Raw genomic sequence first — 17,789 nt, forward strand, 5'->3', positions numbered from 1 at the left:
ATTTTATATATTAACTTAATAACATTACACTATTATCATCTACTAACATACTATTATTCATATCTAAAAAATACATACACACAATTACGATAGCACTTATTTGTACGCTAATATATATATATATATATATATATATATATATATATATATATATATATATATATATATATATAATATTTAAAAGTGTGTTAAAAACTTTAAATTTTAAACTGAAGTAATTGCTCACCAACTATTAGACAAGTATTTGTATATAATTTTTTAGAAAATTAATGTGTAATTTATCTGTTGATTGAATTATAAGTTTTTTCTTGATAATTAATGAAAGCAATTTGTAACTTGCTCGAAAACGATTTAATATTATTTTTGTATTGGTACAGAAACATTTTTTTTTTCATAAACAGAAGTTTATTATTGAGAAAACTTAAATTGTACGCAGATATATTTATATGATAATAATTTTAAAGGAAAATTATTTTTTAAAAAAATATTTTTTAATAAATTTGACAAAATTTTCATAAATAAAATTAAAATAAATAAATTTTTTAATTTTTAATTAAAATAAAGTAATAAAATAGTACTCTTTTATTTAAATAGATAATTTATTTTTATTAATTTTTTTTGATAACTATCATTTTTCTTTAAAAAACAAAGATTTAATTAAGTTGTTGATAAAAAGAAAAATAATATTAAAATAATCCTGCAAGAGATTGATCCAATCAAACCAAAAGCATTCTTAGAAAACTAGATGTTAGAAGTAATCATGTCAAGAATATATTTGAATTTGAACATGCAAGTTAAAACGAATCCCTTGATTATTCAAACTCAAGAAAATAACAGAAGAAAAATCGGTTGTGGTAAAATGGTAATTACATAAAATTGTGACAATTCCGCTATGCGACAAAACAACGAGGTCTGTCGGCAACTGTGGGCCGGTGCTGAACCGGGAGATAAAAGCGGCGCAAAATCTAACTTCCCCCTTTCAAAACAAAACAAAACTCATTTCAAAACAAACAATAACTTCACACAAGCATGACACAAACCGAAACTAATCTCTGGAACGAATTAATTAACAATAATTGTTCATTTGTTCATCTTCAAACCTAAAAATAAAAAAACAAAAATAGAAATAGACAGTTCAGTTTTAATTCCCACTACACTCACAAACCAAAAGACAGTTCTCTTTCTCAGTGCTCTCTCACACTCACCCTCTCTCATTCCACCCCAATACCCTAATTTCAAAATTTTCAAAGCCTTTCTTCTTCCTCTTCTTCTTCTTCTATTTTTTAATGAAGTCTCCTTGTGATTTTTACTTGTGTTTCAGCTCGGTATGTTTCGGGTTTGTTCCAAAACCCTAGACCTATTCCTTATGTGCAGATTTTGCTTTACTTTTATTAATCTGCTTTGGTGAATGTTCTGGGTTGGTGAAACTGCTGTATACTTTGAATCGCTGTTCCGCTTCTGATGGATTATTACCAGTAGGCGTGTTCGGTGATGCTTGTGTTGTCTCGAAGGGTGTTTTGAAATTTTAGCGAAGTGTGCAATCTGTTATTTATTCTCCTGGTGTGTTATTCAGTTTGGGAGAGAAGTGTTGTGAATTTTTTTTCTTCTTATTTTGGGAAAATCAAGGGTATGGCAAGCGCAAGGCTATGCCTACTTTGGCTTGTTTTTTCTTGGTTTGCTGGTTTGATAGCCGTGGTTTGTTTGTTTTATCGCTGCATAAAGTGGAATAGTCATGCCTAAAATATCATGATATTTTGGATTGTATATTTTGAAGTATGGCGAGATGGAATTTGTTGTTTGCTGCTTCCTGATTCTTCAAAGTTTTCTGAACTTTGATTGTTAGCATCTGTTTGTTTGATTAGTTTTCTTTTTTTGCCTTCTCCTTTTTGGTTTTGCAGCTAAAATAGTTGAGATTATTTGGTACCTAAGCTATATCACGGACAATACTGTGAACGATGGATGTTGCTGAGGTTGAAGAAAATCTAGTTGCTGCAACTGATGCTAAGGTATTATTACATCTTTGATTATTTCAAATTCTTTTTGGGAATTTTAATGCTATTTGTTTAGTAGATTGACAATTTCTTTTACAGTGTATACAGTCTTTGTGCTGAGGTGTAATTAAATACTCAAACTTATTTTGTATTAGTTTCTTTATGCTCTTATTCAATTAGGTTGGAAACTGAAACCCGTTTCTTTATTGTTGTTTTCCAAGTTATTTTTATGTATTGAATTAATCAAAACAGTTGAATCTGTCTACCTTCAAAGGCATCGATTTTTTTTTTTACCTGGTTATCGTAACTGCTATTTGAGATATATATTTTTTTTCATTTCTGGACAAATGAAAAGAAAACAGTAACGGACTGTTTAAATACTGCTTTCCTTGCTCTAGTCTTTTTCCCGTTGTTTTGTAATCTTTTATTTTATTTTCTGTAATGTATTCTGACCGTTATCTATCTGGTTTCTTGTGCAGTTACATGGACAAATGTGCAAGACTCTTTCTGTAATATATTGCAAAGTATTGTCTGTATTTCCTTCTTTAGAAGCTGCTAGGCCTAGGAGTAAATCTGGTATTCAGGCATTATGTTCATTGCATGTAGCCTTGGAGAAAGTAAAGAATGTTCTTCAGCACTGTTCAGAGTGTAGTAAACTTTACTTGGTACGACTTATTTCTTAGTTTTATTTGCTGATTATGTGTTTGAGTAGACAGTTTTTATTTTACCTTATCTCATGAAGCACTTATCTCTTGATGATGATGGCGGGTGAAATTAATGCACTTTTGTAAAATATCTTACGTATTGCATCAATTATGATGCAGGCTATAACTGCTGATTCCGTCCTCCTAAAATTTGAGAAGGCTAAATCTGCTCTTGAAGATAGTCTTAGACGAGTGGAAGAAATTGTTCCACTATCTATTGGGTGTCAGGTAATATTATTCAGCAACAGGTGGTACTTTTTACGCAGGATACGGTTAGTTAGTTTAGGTTCGTGATTCCATTATTATTATCTGGAGCCTCTTATTCTTACTGACTTCTGTTGTGATCATCTGAATGATAGTGGCCCTATTTTCATGTTTGATTTTGTTATTCCAAAATAATTGAATACACCTTGTTTTCATCTGAGTTTTGCTTTCTGTAGCACTGGCTTTCGTATATCTTCATGTGCAAATTTTTCTCTTTCTTGTTATCATTGCCAATGTTTAGCCTGGTCTGAGGTTTGACTGACTAATTTCCTGTTTAGGTTCAGGAGATTGTGCATGAGTTTGTGACAATAGAATTTGCACTTGACCCATCAGAAAAGCAAGTTGGCAATGATTTGATTGCATTGCTCCAACAGGGAAGAAAGTTTAATGATTCTAGTGACAGCAATGAGCTTGAATGTTTCCACCAGGCTGCTACTAGACTTGGAATTACATCTTCAAGAGCAGCTCTTGCCGAAAGAAGAGCTCTCAAGAAACTCCTAGAAAGGGCTCGGTCAGAGGAAGACAAGCGGAAGGAATCAATTATTGCATATCTCCTGCATCTTATGAGGAAATACTCCAAATTATTTAGAAGTGAGTTCTCAGATGACAATGATTCTCAGGGTTCTGCACCTTGTTCTCCCACTGTTCAGGGATGTATTGAGGACAGTGTTCCTGGTAGTCATTGTCAAGCCTTTGACAGACAACTTTCAAAATTCAGTTGCTTTAATTTTAAACCAAATAGTGGTAGGAAATCAGGGCAGATGCCTCTTCCACCTGAAGAGTTAAGGTGTCCTATATCTCTGCAACTTATGTATGATCCTGTTATCATTGCTTCTGGGCAAACATATGAAAGAGTTTGCATAGAGAAATGGTTCAGTGATGGGCACAACAACTGCCCAAAGACCCAGCAGGAACTTTCACATCTTTGTTTAACTCCTAATTACTGTGTTAAGGGCCTTGTTACTAGTTGGTGTGAACAAAATGGAGTTCCTATTCCTGAAGGCCCTCCTGAATCTCTTGACCTTAATTATTGGCAGTTATTATCAGAGTCTGAATCTACAAGTTCAAAAGCTGTAGATAGTGTCAGCTCTTGCAAGTTGAAGGGTGTTGAAGCACTTCCTTTGGAAGAGAGTGGTATCTCAGAGGAATCTGTTGAAAAGGGAACTGAAAGTGTGTCTGCACAAGAGGAAGATACAGAGCAGTATTTTAGCTTTCTCAAAGTTTTGACTGAGGGGAATAATTGGAGTAAGCAATGTCAAGTGGTAGAACAGTTAAGGTTGCTGCTGAGGGATGATGAGGAAGCCCGGATTTTTATGGGGGCTAATGGGTTTGTCGAAGCACTTTTGCACTTCTTGCAATCAGCTGTGCATGAAGGTAGTTTGATGGCTGTGGAAAGTGGAACAATGGCTCTCTTCAACCTGGCTGTGAATAATAACAGGTCTGCTTTATATTTCGAGTTTGTAGTCATAAATTAAAACTGATTTTCGTATTACAAAATCGAAACAGTTCTTTATATTTGAGATTCTTTATGTTGTGTTTTAGCCAAAGCCATTGATGATCAAACTGATTACTTTGCATAGTGCGAATAGATGTGAAAAATCGATCACTGCCCAGATTGAATTCATTTCTAGAACTCGATAACATACATAATTTCTTCAGAGATTAGACTGATTCTTTATTGGCTCACTGGACGCTATTAACTTGAAGTTGATCATTTTTTTTCAACAGAAATAAGGAAATTATGTTATCAGCTGGAGTGTTATCATTGTTGGAAGAGATGATTTCTAAAACTGGTTCTTATGGTTGTATTACCGCTCTTTATTTGAATCTCTCTTGCCTTGAAGAAGCCAAGCCAATGATTGGCATGAGTCAGGCTATCCAGTTCCTAATCCAGCTTCTCCAATCTGACTCTGATGTTCAATGCAAGCAAGATGCTCTCCATGCTCTCTATAATCTTTCTTCTATGGCCTCTAACATTCAACACCTCCTTTCATCTGGCATCATTAGTGGCCTACAGTTCCTTCTTGAAGGCGACACTGATTGCTTGTGGACAGAGAGATGCATAGCGGTTTTGATAAATTTAGCTGCTTCTGAAGTTGGAAGGGAGGAAATTGTATCAACTCCCGGACTCATTAGTGCACTGGCTTCAATACTGGACACTGATGAGCTCTTGGAACAGGAGCAAGCAGTCACTTGTCTCCTAATTTTGTGCAATAGAAGTGAGGAGTGTTGTGACATGGTCTTGCAAGAAGGGGTTATACCAGCATTGGTTTCAATATCAGTGAATGGGACCCCAAGAGGCAGAGAAAAAGCTCAGAAACTGTTGATGCTGTTCCGAGAGCAGCGGCGGGACCATTCACCAGTTAAGACACATCAGTGCCCACCTGAAACTGTTGATTTGTCTATGCCTCCAGCTGAAATGAAACCGCTATGCAAGTCAATTTCAAGACGAAAGTCTGGGAGAGCTTTTAGCTTTTTCTGGAAAAGCAAGAGCTATTCTGTCTACCAGTGCTGAGGTTCCTTTGGTTGTTGTAAATCTGTGTTAGCATCTTTACTTTTTTGTGGCCGTGCCTTTATCCACCTCTACTTCCTGTTCCTATGGGTGCTGCTTGATTTTTGGTTCAAAGCGAAGAAGAGATGTACAGACCTTTGTAATTTATGGATTTTGTTTTCTTCTTTCGCTTTCCTTTGTAACATCAATGTTTCCAAGTGTTAGTTTCCTTATTTTTTAGGGTGGGGTGTTCTTAGGCTTACAAACTTGAAAATAACTGTGAATTATGTGTTTAGGTGTTTCCTCGGTGAACAAAATCTACACAGAAAGATCTGTGTAGTCCCTACAGAAAATAAAGCAGGTTACGACTAGTAGTTAAGAGAGAGCAAGTTTTGTTAGAAGGCAACGGATGTCGCTTTAGCCATCAATTTCAGCTTTAAACAGTCGTGCGTCATCTTTGGTCCGTGTTTTTTGGTTGCTTTACCGCACCGCAATGCCCTCGATTTGTACTTTGTTTTGTGACCCACCAAATTTAATCCATCTTTTACGAGGAAAAGAAAAGACCATTACGGCATGGCGGCAACAGTTGATAACTATCATAGTTAAACTATAATTTATTTACAAAAAAAAAAGCGAAAATTTGCTTTTTTTCTTGTTAGAAAATCACGGTATTGCTGGAACCAAGGGAAGAACTGAAAACATAAGTTTGTCTTTTACATGTTGACGGCCTTACTTGTTTGCACGAAATTATTATGTCAACCTATCTACTATTTATTACCCCATTGAAACCGTAAAGAAGTGAGTGGTCTAAGTTGGTTTTTCCCAGCCATTTAATATCTGTTTGCACGCTTAAAATCAATTCCATGTGCTGTGAATTGGTACAATATTTAAAGTTAACATTCATTACAAAAATTAATTTGAACGTATATTTTAATTATATTTGACTAAATTTGGAGGAGATATAAACTAATGAAGTTCTGTGTGATCCCTGTGTAGTTATTTAATCGAGTAAATATGGAAACTTTAAATTATGTAATCACTTCCTAATTGCCACAATGTTACAAAACCTTGTTTACTAAGAGAGAGTGATAGAGGTTGAGTGAATGAAAATCTATTTTCTCATTGAATATGACTAGGGGTGGACATAAAATTAATTTTTCTTAATATGATTTACTTGTACTTGGATTCAATTCATTTAATATCTATTTTATTCAAAATTCAAACCATTTAAAAATCATTTTATTGGAGTTGGATTTTAATATGATTTACATTTTATATATTTTATGGATTGGAATCCATTCTCTAAATCCAAATTTTCAAATATGGATAATCAAAAAAATTCAATTCAAAATTTTAATCTAGATTTTTAGTTGGGTTAGGTTGAAGGTCAAGATGGACTAACCCAAATTTGGTCGTATTCGATTGAGTCGGTGCAGTCCAAATTTGGTTGTATTTGGTGGAGTCGACCTTACATGAAATTTGGTCGTAATCACCTAGAGATTCATGGAATTACGTCCTAAACCACACCAAATACATGTTTCATCCACCAAGCATAAAATTATCATGTATACCAACTCCATGCCAACATTCATAACCAACCATCCATTCATGTTCCATGCCAACATACTAAACTTATCAATTTCAGCCCATAAACCATTAAATACATGCAAAATCACTCATTTCATGCTTTAACATAGTAATCTAACTAAACATGTGACAATCATCCAAGAATAGAGGGGAAAACAGGACCTAAGTGTATTCTCGCCCAGTTCTCGCTCAGGCTGAAAGGCCTCGCTTAGGCGAGAGGGTTCTCTCGCTTAGGTGAGCTCCTTTCGCCTAGGCGAGAGCTCGAAAAGTGGAACAGTGATGCTGTCGCGTTCTCTCGCCTAAGTGAGACCTCCTCGCCTGAGCGAGATAACTTCTTGCTCACGCAAGCACCTGGGAGGGTTTCCTCCACTGTTCACGTAGGCCAACACACAGATTCATCCAGAGCAATGCACATTACATATTCATGTCATGTTAAACATCATACAATCACCATAAGCACGAAATAGAGTTGAAAAACAAGCAAAGTACATTAAGAACTTAAAACCCTAGCTTCCCTTACTTGAAAAAAGCTAGCCCAAAGGACTCTGACACCTAAGCCCACGAACATAACAGCTCCAAGAGTAGATTTATGAAGTGGGAACAACAACATAGAATGAAAAAGAGGTTACTACCGTGAACCTCTAACAGGAACCACGAAAACAAGCTGAAGAAGGAAGAGTATGGGCATAAGAACAAATTACATGGAATAGAGCAGGGGTTGAGCTAACTTGAAGAGAACTAGAGACCAAACCCTAGCAGAGAGTTGCTGTAGCTCTAAGAGGGGGAGGAGTGCTGGTTTGTTTATGAAAAACAGAAAAATGAGAGTGTTAGGACTGCTTTAGGAGGGTTTTGGGTACTCCATGGGTCAACCTTAGGTCTAATAGGTTGGGGCAACCCTTAAACATTGGGTATAATAATAATTGGGCCTTATAGTGCATGCCAAATGTAAGATTCAAGATACGCTCGAAACTTTTCCCTTAATTGTTTTAGTATTTGAGCTTAATTTTAAGGTGACAAATGTTGTTTTTGATGTCAACTTTGAAGGCCATCTCTCCCATTCTGAGGTTACATGTCGTTTAGCAACCTTTTTAATTTTGTTCTTTGCTTGTTAATTTTCATTGTTTTCATTGCCTTGACTTTCTTTTTTACGGCTCGTGAAAGGACACAATAAAATTTTTTGTCATTTGTGGGTATGTCACGATCTTAGGCATTGTCTTATTGTATTTATATATCAAAAGTCTTACATCTTCATACAATATCGGCTAATTAATTATTAGTATATAATGGCTTATTCTCAAGGATACTTTTTTTCAAACAAGTCTTCTTGGTAGCATTTGCTATTATGGAGCTACCATTTGACACAATAGGTGTACATACATGCAAATATGTTATGGCTGCTTTGTTGTTGCATGCCTTTATATTAGTGATAACAGCCTCAACAATAGGCATAACTAGGGGTGTAGCATGTCTGGGTTTGAAGGGAAACAAGCATGTCAACTAGTACAAAATTTGCAATGTTTATGATAAGTTTTGTAGACATGTTGGTGCCTCCGTAGCAGTGGCTTTGTTTGGAAGCATTTTGACAGTCTTGCTCATTTGGATTTTAGCTTACAACATTCATAGTCGAGTTCCCAAGTAGATGGAAAGAACATGGATTGTGCATTATGCACATTTATTCACATATTCATTTATAGTTGCATTGTTTATAAAGTTAGTGTGCTCAACAATTGTTAAGAGTGTGTATATGACCTGATATGTTGCTTCAGTTGTGTTGATTATTTTGTAAATCAAAGTTACTTTAGTGTAATTATGTTATATCGACTCAATGAATGAAACAATTTAGTTTGCTAATTTTGTTAGTGTTATAATTTTTTATATATTTTAAATTATTATAAAAAATAAATTTTATTGAATTATGAAAGTATGGTTGCTTGTAAAAAATAATAAATAATTAAATAATAAAATTATGACATTTGATAATAAATTAATTTTTCTAAGAATTAATTATAATTATTATAATAGTGATAGTTAAAATGTCATAATATAATGATAATAATGTTAGTTATAAGTGTCGTTTTTTCCATTGAATTTGCATTCTAGTAAAAATATTACGTCCGTTTTAATTGACATTATTTACCTCTTTGGACTGTCACTGTATACATGATATAAAATGGTAGTTGTTGTAGCAGTTCATTATAAACCGTCATATTATACTTTGAGACTACAAGATTTATGGTGTTTCTGGAAATCGCCACTTCAATAAATAACAATGGTTAAAAACGACACAAAATGCAAAAATAACCGTTGTTACGTACACATATTTTTTGTAATGAGTGGATTCTCCTCGTTTGTGTACACAATTCATATTTCGATTTTATCCTTTACAATAATTGTTGTTAACTAACTTTCTAAAAGTAACAACTATTTTGAAATCCTTTGAATAAAACTATCAAAGGTTTCATTATTTTCTCTTTTTTACTTTTAATAATTTAGTATATTTCACTTATAAAATTGAAGTAATTAATATAACTTATATTGCTTTGTGCAGTTATAATGCAACACGTAAACTAAAAATAAAAAATACGTAAACTAAAATTATCTATGAAAATTTATTATATTAGATCAAACACATCTTTATACTATCATTTGTGGTGCACGACTGGTTTGCTCCCAGACCATGCCTCCTCAGGTGTTACAAGCTTCAATCTCTTTGTTGGTCATCAATTTAGGATGTAAACAACAGTGGTGTTTGTTTCACCCCGGTATTAAGATACCAGGTTGTCCTGCTGTCATCATTTCTACTAGTGGTTACCAAAAATAGAACCTTATTTAAATCAAATCCATCCTCATCTTGTACCAGGTTGACTTCTTCATCTTTCTTTACTTTGTTGTTGTTATTTCCTTGCCAACACTCATACGCATAGTGCCCAAATTTCTTAGTGTTGTAGCATTGGATTTTCTTCTTGTCAACGCCTTTCCTGCCATACTTTCATCTTCCTCTAAATTGGTTTCCACCACCTATCATTTCCATTATTTCCAGATCATTCTTGGGATATTGATTCTCCATTTTTGTCTCCATTTCTTCCTCCTTTGGATCTTCCTCTTCCTCTACCTCTCCAACCACTACAACCTCTATTGGTTTGTCCAATTTTGTCTTGTAAAGCCTGCTCTAACTTTTCATCGATCTTTCTCTCATTCATTATCTGTTCATGTGCTTCGAGAAATTTATCAATTCTTGAATAGTCAAAGCATCAAGATCCTTTGACTCTTCTATGGCAACCATGATATGGTCGAATCTTGAAGTTAATGTCCTCAATTTTGGAAAGAACTCACACACACTAGAAGAATATGCAATGTAACTCATTGTGGTATTTTTCATTGATGGAGAATGCGCTATTATATAGCCAATTACAAATCAAATAATAACAAATCAAACTAAATCTTTATCTAATCTAATCTTATCTAATACCCCATATTATCAAACTAAATCTTATATACTCTAACTAACTAAAATAACAACTAACTTAAATCTAATTCACCAAATATAAAATTTCCTATCACTATGCTAAATAAAAACAACCCTATAATCTAAAACATATTCTAAATACTATCTAACAAAATTAAAGATTATCTAACAAGATTAAAGATTATCCAATAAAACTCCCCCATAATCTTAAATCTTTTTCTTCTCTCGTCCCGAACAATCTTCTATCTCCATTGCCGGCTTGCTTTTCTCTTTAACCGACTTGATTTTCTCTTTGCCCGACTTGATCTTCTCTTTGATCGTCTTTATCTTCTCTTTGACTGACTTCATCTTAACCTTGGCTGACTTATCCTTTACTGGGTTCTTTATTGTCTTTGTGGCCTACTTGCCATCAACTGGGTTCCTTTGAATAGGCCGAGCTCTCTTTAAGAGATCGAACAATTCCCACGCCTTCTTCACACCAAACTCATCATCTGTTTCAAGTTGCCACTTCTCATCTTGCACCTGCAATACAACTCTCAGATCCTTCTCGGCATGCAACTGCTCTTCTTGTTCAAGATTCGAGCTATCCACAATCCACGCTGAGCTATCCGAGCTACCTAGGTTCCCTGCTAAGCTTTCTGTGATGTTCACTTGCTCCCCCAAATGATATGGGCACTCCACTTGCTCCACCAACTTAATCAAGTTATCCAGACTTCCCACCGAGCTAACTAAGCTCGCCTCATGCTCCATCAAACTCTCTACATGCTCCATCGAGTTGTTTAAGATCTCCACACTCTCATCTAAGCTTTCCGAGCTATCCGCACGACTTGACGACCTCTCCATGCTACTAGTTTGATTTATGACACTCAACCTTCTTGTTGGCTTCTCCACTTGCTTGTGCTCATCCCTCGAGCTACATCCCATCATCAACAACATTGCTTCTTCTTCAACTTCTTCGGTAAGATTGGTTGTCACTTCTCTTTCTGATCGCACTGCTTTAATTTGCTTACCTGTCTCTTTCTTCACCATGTCGTTTTGAACAGATCCCATGTTGCCTTCACTGTCCACACGTTTCAAACACCTTTTCTGCAGGATGCTCAACTCCAATTTGTACATCCAATTTTTCTCCTTTTCTACCCAGGTTGCTAGCCGACCGTGCTTGTCCTTCAAGTACAATACCTGGTTCTTTATTAGAATCGAGTTTCCTTTCTCCACTATCTGACCTATGCTCAAAATATTACTCTTCAGCTCAGGAACATAGTAGACATCCCTGATTTCTCTAACCCGTCCATCCTTCTGCATGTGTCGGATTGTTCCACGCCGTTTAATCACCATCTTGGAATCATCTCCACATGACACTAATCCGGCCTCCACCTTGGTGAGTTCACTGAAGAAACTCTCATCTCCACACATGTGATTGCTCGCTCCTATGTCCAAATACCAGACCGAGTTTAAACAACTTGGACTAAGCTCGTCACCTGATCTCCTTTCCTTCACACGGCCTGAATGCCACTCAACTTCCGATTCACCACTCTTGAGTTCGGCATCTAAGTTTTGCATCATCATTAAAATCCCTATCTCTTCCTCGTCGTCTTCCTCTGTGAGAAGATTTTTCTCCTTTTTCTCTGATTGACAGTATTTTGCTATATGACCGGTCTTGCTACAGTTGTAGCAACATGCCGATCTGCATTCTCTTGCGTAATGGCCGTACTTGCCACACCTAAAGCATTCCACTTCTGACTTTGACCAATCTCCTTGACCCCTTTCTTGACCACGACCATGCCAATTCTACTGCCTGATTTGAACTGTGCTCTCTTCAACATCATCTCGGTCACATCCACCTCGACCTTGTCTACCTCGACCTCGGCCACCTCGTCCTCTGCCTCCAGGACCTCGGCTCTGAGTATTCCGAGTTTCATCCAAATCAAGTTGCGCCTTTAGTGCTTGATCACGCGGTTCGTGCTTCTTCCTTCTCCTTTGTTCATGGGCCTTTAATCACCCGACAAGTTCTTCCACAGAGAGAACTAACAGGTCCTTCGACTCCTCGATGGCGCATACAATGCTCTCAAAATCATCTGTCAATGATCTCAAGATTTTCTCCACAACCCGGCTTGCTGGCATTACTTCTCCATTCCTGCCGAGTTGGTTGGCCACCTTTTCTACCTGAGTTATGTACTCGGTTACCTGCTCTTTATCTTCCATCTTCAGCCCTTTAAACTCTCCTCTGAGAGCTTGAAGTCGGACTTGTCTGACCCGGTCGTTTCCTCTGTATGCAACCTTCAGAATATCCCATGCTTCCTTTGAAGATGCAACGTTTGCAATCTTCTCAAAGCCTGATTCGTCAACAGCATTGTACAAAAAATACAAAGCCGACTTGTCTTTCACTCACGTCTTCTTTAGTGCGGTAATCTGGGTCGTCGTCTGATTCGTGTCCTCCAGGGTTCTTTGTATCCGCTCTCCACTATATCCCAAATGTCTTGCGATCCCAGAAGGGTCTTCATCTGCAGACACCAATTATCATAATTGGTTTTCTTCGTCAATTGCGGCACCGTCATACCGTTCACAACTTTTGCCATCTCTCCTTTTTTTTTCTCCCAAAGCACTCAAGCGCACACTTTTTTTCACTCACTCACTCTCTCTCTCTCTCTCTTTTCACTCGGTACTCAGAGCATAAAGCTCTGATACCATTTTGTTGGAAAAAACTCACACACACTAGAAGAATATGCAATGTAACTCATTGTGGTATTTTTCATTGATGGAGAATGCGCTATTATATAGCCAATTACAAATCAAATAATAACAAACCAAACTAAATCTTTATCTAATCTAATCTTATCTAATACCCCATATTATCAAACTAAATCTTATATACTCTAACTAACTAAAATAACAACTAACTTAAATCTAATTCACCAAATATACTCTAACTAACTAAAATAACAACTAACTTACATCTAATTCACCAAATATAGAATATCCTATCACTATGCTAAATAAAAATAACCCTATAATCTAAAACATCTTCTAAATACTATCTAACAAAATTAAAGATTATCTAACAATATTAAAGATTATCCAACAATCAAGACTTTCTTTACCTTGATATCTTCAACCTCCTCATCACATTAGCGCATGGAGTGTACCTAGATTTTAATCTTATTAAAGTATTCAATAATTGTATCTTCCTCTATCATAGAAACAATTTCAAATTGTATTGCAGTCCAGTTATTTGTTCTCCTTATATATTTTGTTTTGCTCTTCTGGCGCATTCTTGGGATGGCTTCCATCTTTACGCACATGTCTTCGTAGCCTTGCCCATCAAAGATAGGGAGATTTCCAGGTAAGGCACCCACAATAATAGTCATAATCGCTCATCCGCAGTGATGCTCATTCTACAATCCCCCTTCATAGGTTATCTTCAACAAAACCCACGAACCTAAGCTTTGGATACCAGTCTCTTGGGGCACTATAAGACCAGAGTCAGACAAAACAAGATAGAAAACAAAGAGATATGAGAAACAAAGGTTTTCTCATTACTATATCGAAACATTCCAGAAAGGCTTTTATAAGTACAATTGTAATGCAACAAAAACATAAATATTTTGTTTGTCTATTCCTATATTTTGGATTACATGTCAACAAAAAGTATATATAAAAACTACGAAAACATAGTGAGATTTAATAAATGTTAAATTCTAAATCATTCAATAAAACAGAAAAGAGAGTTTTTGTTGATAACATTCATGATTTAGGTTGTATGTTAAAATATCTACCTAATTATGACAGGACATTTATATATTACATAACAATGTATTATAAATTCTATGTTTATCTTCATTACATAGGTATATATTTCAAGTAACATAATATTCAAAGACACTTTATAGTTCAATGAACAAATACACATAAGTTAAGTTATTTACATAATTTTTGTTCATGCAGAGACAATATTAGATCATTACGGGACTCAAACCTTATCTTACTACAATCTTTGAGCTCCTCGAATGGACGTCACTCAGTTTTATTTGTCATGTCCTCGTCATCTGACACTTGGTGAATTATTGGAAGATTACTTGCAAGAAGGACTCGGACAATTAAGTCAGCCAAAGCTCTCAAAATCAAATATCAGATTATATACTAATGAAATGCATACCTTTAATTGCTGGAGTCCATTCTTATTTATAGAAGACTAATCTTTATTTACCTTGGCTTAAACCATGGTTTTAACAAAGTTTCCTATTTAGGTAAAAAAAATATTTTATTACTTTATTTTAATTAAAAAATAAAAATTTAATCTATTTTAATTCTATTTTTAGAAAGTTTCTTAAGTTTGTCAAAATATTTTTTATCAAAAGATAATTTCCCTTATCAATTCTTTCTTTGTTGCTTTCTCCCATGTAGATTAATAAATGTTAAAGAAAAAAACATTTTTCTTTCTGAGTTCTAACAGATGACATCCATATATTAACAGCTGTTCTTCTTTTTGAAGTAAGAACAAATGATAATTAAAATGTTGCGCTCGGTTAATGGCAGTAACAACATTATTTGATTGAACTAAACAAAGAGTATTATCAAACATCTAATCAATGGTCAAGCAGAAAGATATTGATTACGCTAAAAAGGATTTAATTAACAATCACCTTTCAAGATTTCAAGTAAAAATTATGTATATATATATATAAAAGAGGCACTGCCTTTGTAATAGTTAGCCATGGAAGCCAACGATGCTAGTGTCATAAATATGAGTCACACATATAAGACATCCTAGTTTCATTGTCCACGTGCCTCTTTTTGGTTCTAATAACGTAGAAATTTATGTATAGTCTGGAACTACACATTTCTATAGTTCTAATCAATCTTCGTAAGATACAAAAATGAAAATATTAGTTTACAGAAAGAAACAATCCAATATAGATGGATTGTAATCATAATTGTTATGTGATAAATTTTGTTAATTAACTATCATCATCTTTCATGACCCATGCAGACTCAAACAATTCCAAAAGGGCATCTTTCACACTTTCTCCAACTTGACAATTCACAATAGCATCATCATCATCATCACACTCTTTATTATTCTCATGATTACTCTCTCTTTCTTCTTTGCCTTCACAATCATCACCTCTATCATCTACCTTCCCTATCTCCATTTTTTCTTGTGGGTCATCTTCTTTCCCTCTCTCCAAAGCTTCCTTGTATGACCCTTTTACGAGACCTCGGAATGCAATGTCATGAGCCCCTTTATATTCACACTCTGATATTATAGGAGGAAAGTTTTCCAAATCCATGTACCCTTCATTGCATCTCCTATCAACACCGGTTCTCTCGTTCCACCATGAGTTTTCATATCCCCAACGTTTCAACGTCGAGACCAAACTGTTCAACCTTGAGATCACAAGGGTCAGTGCCCGATTCAGAAAGGGGACCTCATGGATTATTGTAGGAAACTTGTTCATTGCACCTTCAAATTTCTCGGGAAAGGACGCCATCGTTACCACAATTTCATCAACTTTGTCGAACACGCGTGTCGAAGGCGGAAACAGTTTCTCTATAACTTTTTCAGTTGCTAGAATGGCATCATCGATGAAGGAGAGAATCGTAAGCCAATAGATTTGCATGGCGTAGATAAGGGGCACGGCGAATTTGGCTAACTTCATTACCCTTTCCAACGTTGAACCTAATGGTCCATTCATATCTTGTGTTTTTCCCATCACCATATCAACAATGACTAAGATTGAAAGTCCACAAGTGTGTAACGGACGATGCCTTGAACTATTCATTCTTCCGGTTTCCATAGCTTTAGGCTTCTGAAAATTGAAATGCATAAAAGAAACATCAAGAAGGCAACATAAAAAAAAAAACACATTATAGTATTATCAAATCATACATAGACTTCGACGTTTTAATTTCGTTGCACATCCATGTAGCAGATCTCAATGCAATCAGACATATACGTTATGAATAGAATTGTGAACAAGAATAAGGATTTTGGCATGTTAAAGAACAATTAATTTCAAACTAATAATCATATTGATTGATGCATGCAGATAATTAAACATCATTAATTTCGTGATAAAAAGAAAACTAATTTACATAAATGAAAGGAAATGATAAAGAAACTTGAGCAGAATTTGCAACTCACATGACAGAGGAAATTGGGGTGTAGCATATCCACGTAACAAGGATGATAGAATTAAGAGTCCAGAAATCTGCTGGTAACTTTGTCCCTTGAGAGAATTTATAGATCTAGTGGTTGGTATACGTCGAAAAAATGATCTTGTCATATAGAAAATGTCTCGGGCACCTACAATTAGAGAAAGAAACACCGTTACGTTTAACAGTTTTGTATTTTTGTCAACCATTTTAGATAAATTTACAAAACGACAAATTAAATAATAGATAACAATAATAAAATATAAGATATGTTTATAATGTTTATCTTGACAGCTTAGTATTAAGTTTATATATATATATATATATATATATATATATATATATATATATATATATATATATAAATAGATAGATAGAAAAAGAATAATCAACTTATTATATTTGTATAAGCTACATATGTCTTTACTAATTTTTAGTTATTACATATTTTGATTTTAATCATATTCTCCTGATAATTTATACTGTTACATCTATCCTTGTACGCAATTAAAATACTAACTTGTATAACCTTAAAAATGGTTTCCCATTGGATGATTGTGTAAAAACATTCACACCTTTAGTTTATCTACTGTAAGTGGTAAAACATTACAAAAGATGATTCTATTAAAGAAAATTTGATTGTATCGACAAGTATAATCCAAAAAAGACTTTACGTACCTTGATTCAAGGTTAAGACGACCTCCTAGAAAATGGCAGGGAAAGAGATCTAGAAAATGGCAGGAAAGAGATGAGTAATTTTCTTGCTGGTCTAATAGCAATAATAAATAAACATTACCAGAAAAATATTCATTTCCTACATATTTTTTTATAATTTTTTTTTTTCAAAAAATTGATGCATACGTTTATTAGAAATCCTTTTGACAAGAAATTCATTTGACTTTTCATGTGGAATATAATTAGCGAGAAACATTTGCAGATTTTGATAGAAACTTATTTTCACATGAGAAATACATGTAGATTTTCTTATAAAAAGTATTCGAAAAAAAATATTATAATTATTTGTTAATTTACTTATGTTTATCAATTTTTTTTCTTACGATTACGAAAAAATTGCTTGTTATCGGTGAATAATTACCAACAAATAATAGTTCGTCGGAAATATATTCTTATCA

General features: G+C 34.6%; 2 protein-coding genes across 3 annotated transcripts; one reads left to right on the plus strand and one right to left on the minus strand.

Moving 5' to 3' along the window:
• The first annotated feature begins 1,013 nt into the window (after positions 1-1,013).
• LOC114177849 (U-box domain-containing protein 6-like) lies at positions 1,014-5,835 on the plus strand. 2 transcript variants are annotated; one of them, XM_028063426.1, is made up of 6 exons: positions 1,014-1,336; positions 1,899-2,006; positions 2,471-2,656; positions 2,816-2,923; positions 3,238-4,397; positions 4,688-5,835. In XM_028063426.1, exons 2-6 carry the CDS (start codon positions 1,956-1,958, stop codon positions 5,472-5,474), a joined length of 2,292 nt encoding a protein of 763 aa, XP_027919227.1. In that variant the 5' UTR covers positions 1,014-1,336; positions 1,899-1,955; the 3' UTR covers positions 5,475-5,835. The 2 variants fall into 2 exon arrangements, with proteins under 2 accessions (XP_027919227.1, XP_027919228.1); XM_028063427.1 differs by having other exon boundaries at positions 1,014-1,325.
• A 9,437-nt stretch (positions 5,836-15,272) lies between these two features.
• LOC114175005 lies at positions 15,273-16,734 on the minus strand. The gene is made up of 2 exons (XM_028059759.1): positions 16,646-16,734; positions 15,273-16,310 (listed from the first exon to the last, which is right to left on the minus strand). The coding sequence occupies exons 1-2, from the start codon at positions 16,670-16,672 to the stop codon at positions 15,459-15,461; spliced, it is 879 nt and encodes a 292-aa protein (XP_027915560.1). The 5' UTR covers positions 16,673-16,734; the 3' UTR covers positions 15,273-15,458.
• Between the last annotated feature and the right edge of the window lie 1,055 nt (positions 16,735-17,789).

The sequence above is a fragment of the Vigna unguiculata genome, chromosome 3, assembly GCF_004118075.2.
Source record: "Vigna unguiculata cultivar IT97K-499-35 chromosome 3, ASM411807v1, whole genome shotgun sequence".
Classification (NCBI taxonomy): Eukaryota; Viridiplantae; Streptophyta; class Magnoliopsida; order Fabales; family Fabaceae; genus Vigna; species Vigna unguiculata.

Bases quoted from the DNA above. Each gene is read 5' to 3' on its own strand.
- LOC114177849 (XM_028063426.1), top strand. From the start codon at position 1,956: ATGGATGTTGCTGAGGTTGAAGAAAATCTAGTTGCTGCAACTGATGCT. The intron at 2,007-2,470 runs GTATTATTACAT...TTTCTTGTGCAG, and splicing joins TTGCTGCAACTGATGCTAAG to TTACATGGACAAATGTGCAA. The intron at 2,924-3,237 runs GTAATATTATTC...TTTCCTGTTTAG, and splicing joins CACTATCTATTGGGTGTCAG to GTTCAGGAGATTGTGCATGA.
- LOC114175005 (XM_028059759.1), bottom strand. From the start codon at position 16,672: ATGCTACACCCCAATTTCCTCTGTCAT. The intron at 16,311-16,645 runs GTGAGTTGCAAA...TTCAATTTTCAG, and splicing joins ACCCCAATTTCCTCTGTCAT to AAGCCTAAAGCTATGGAAAC.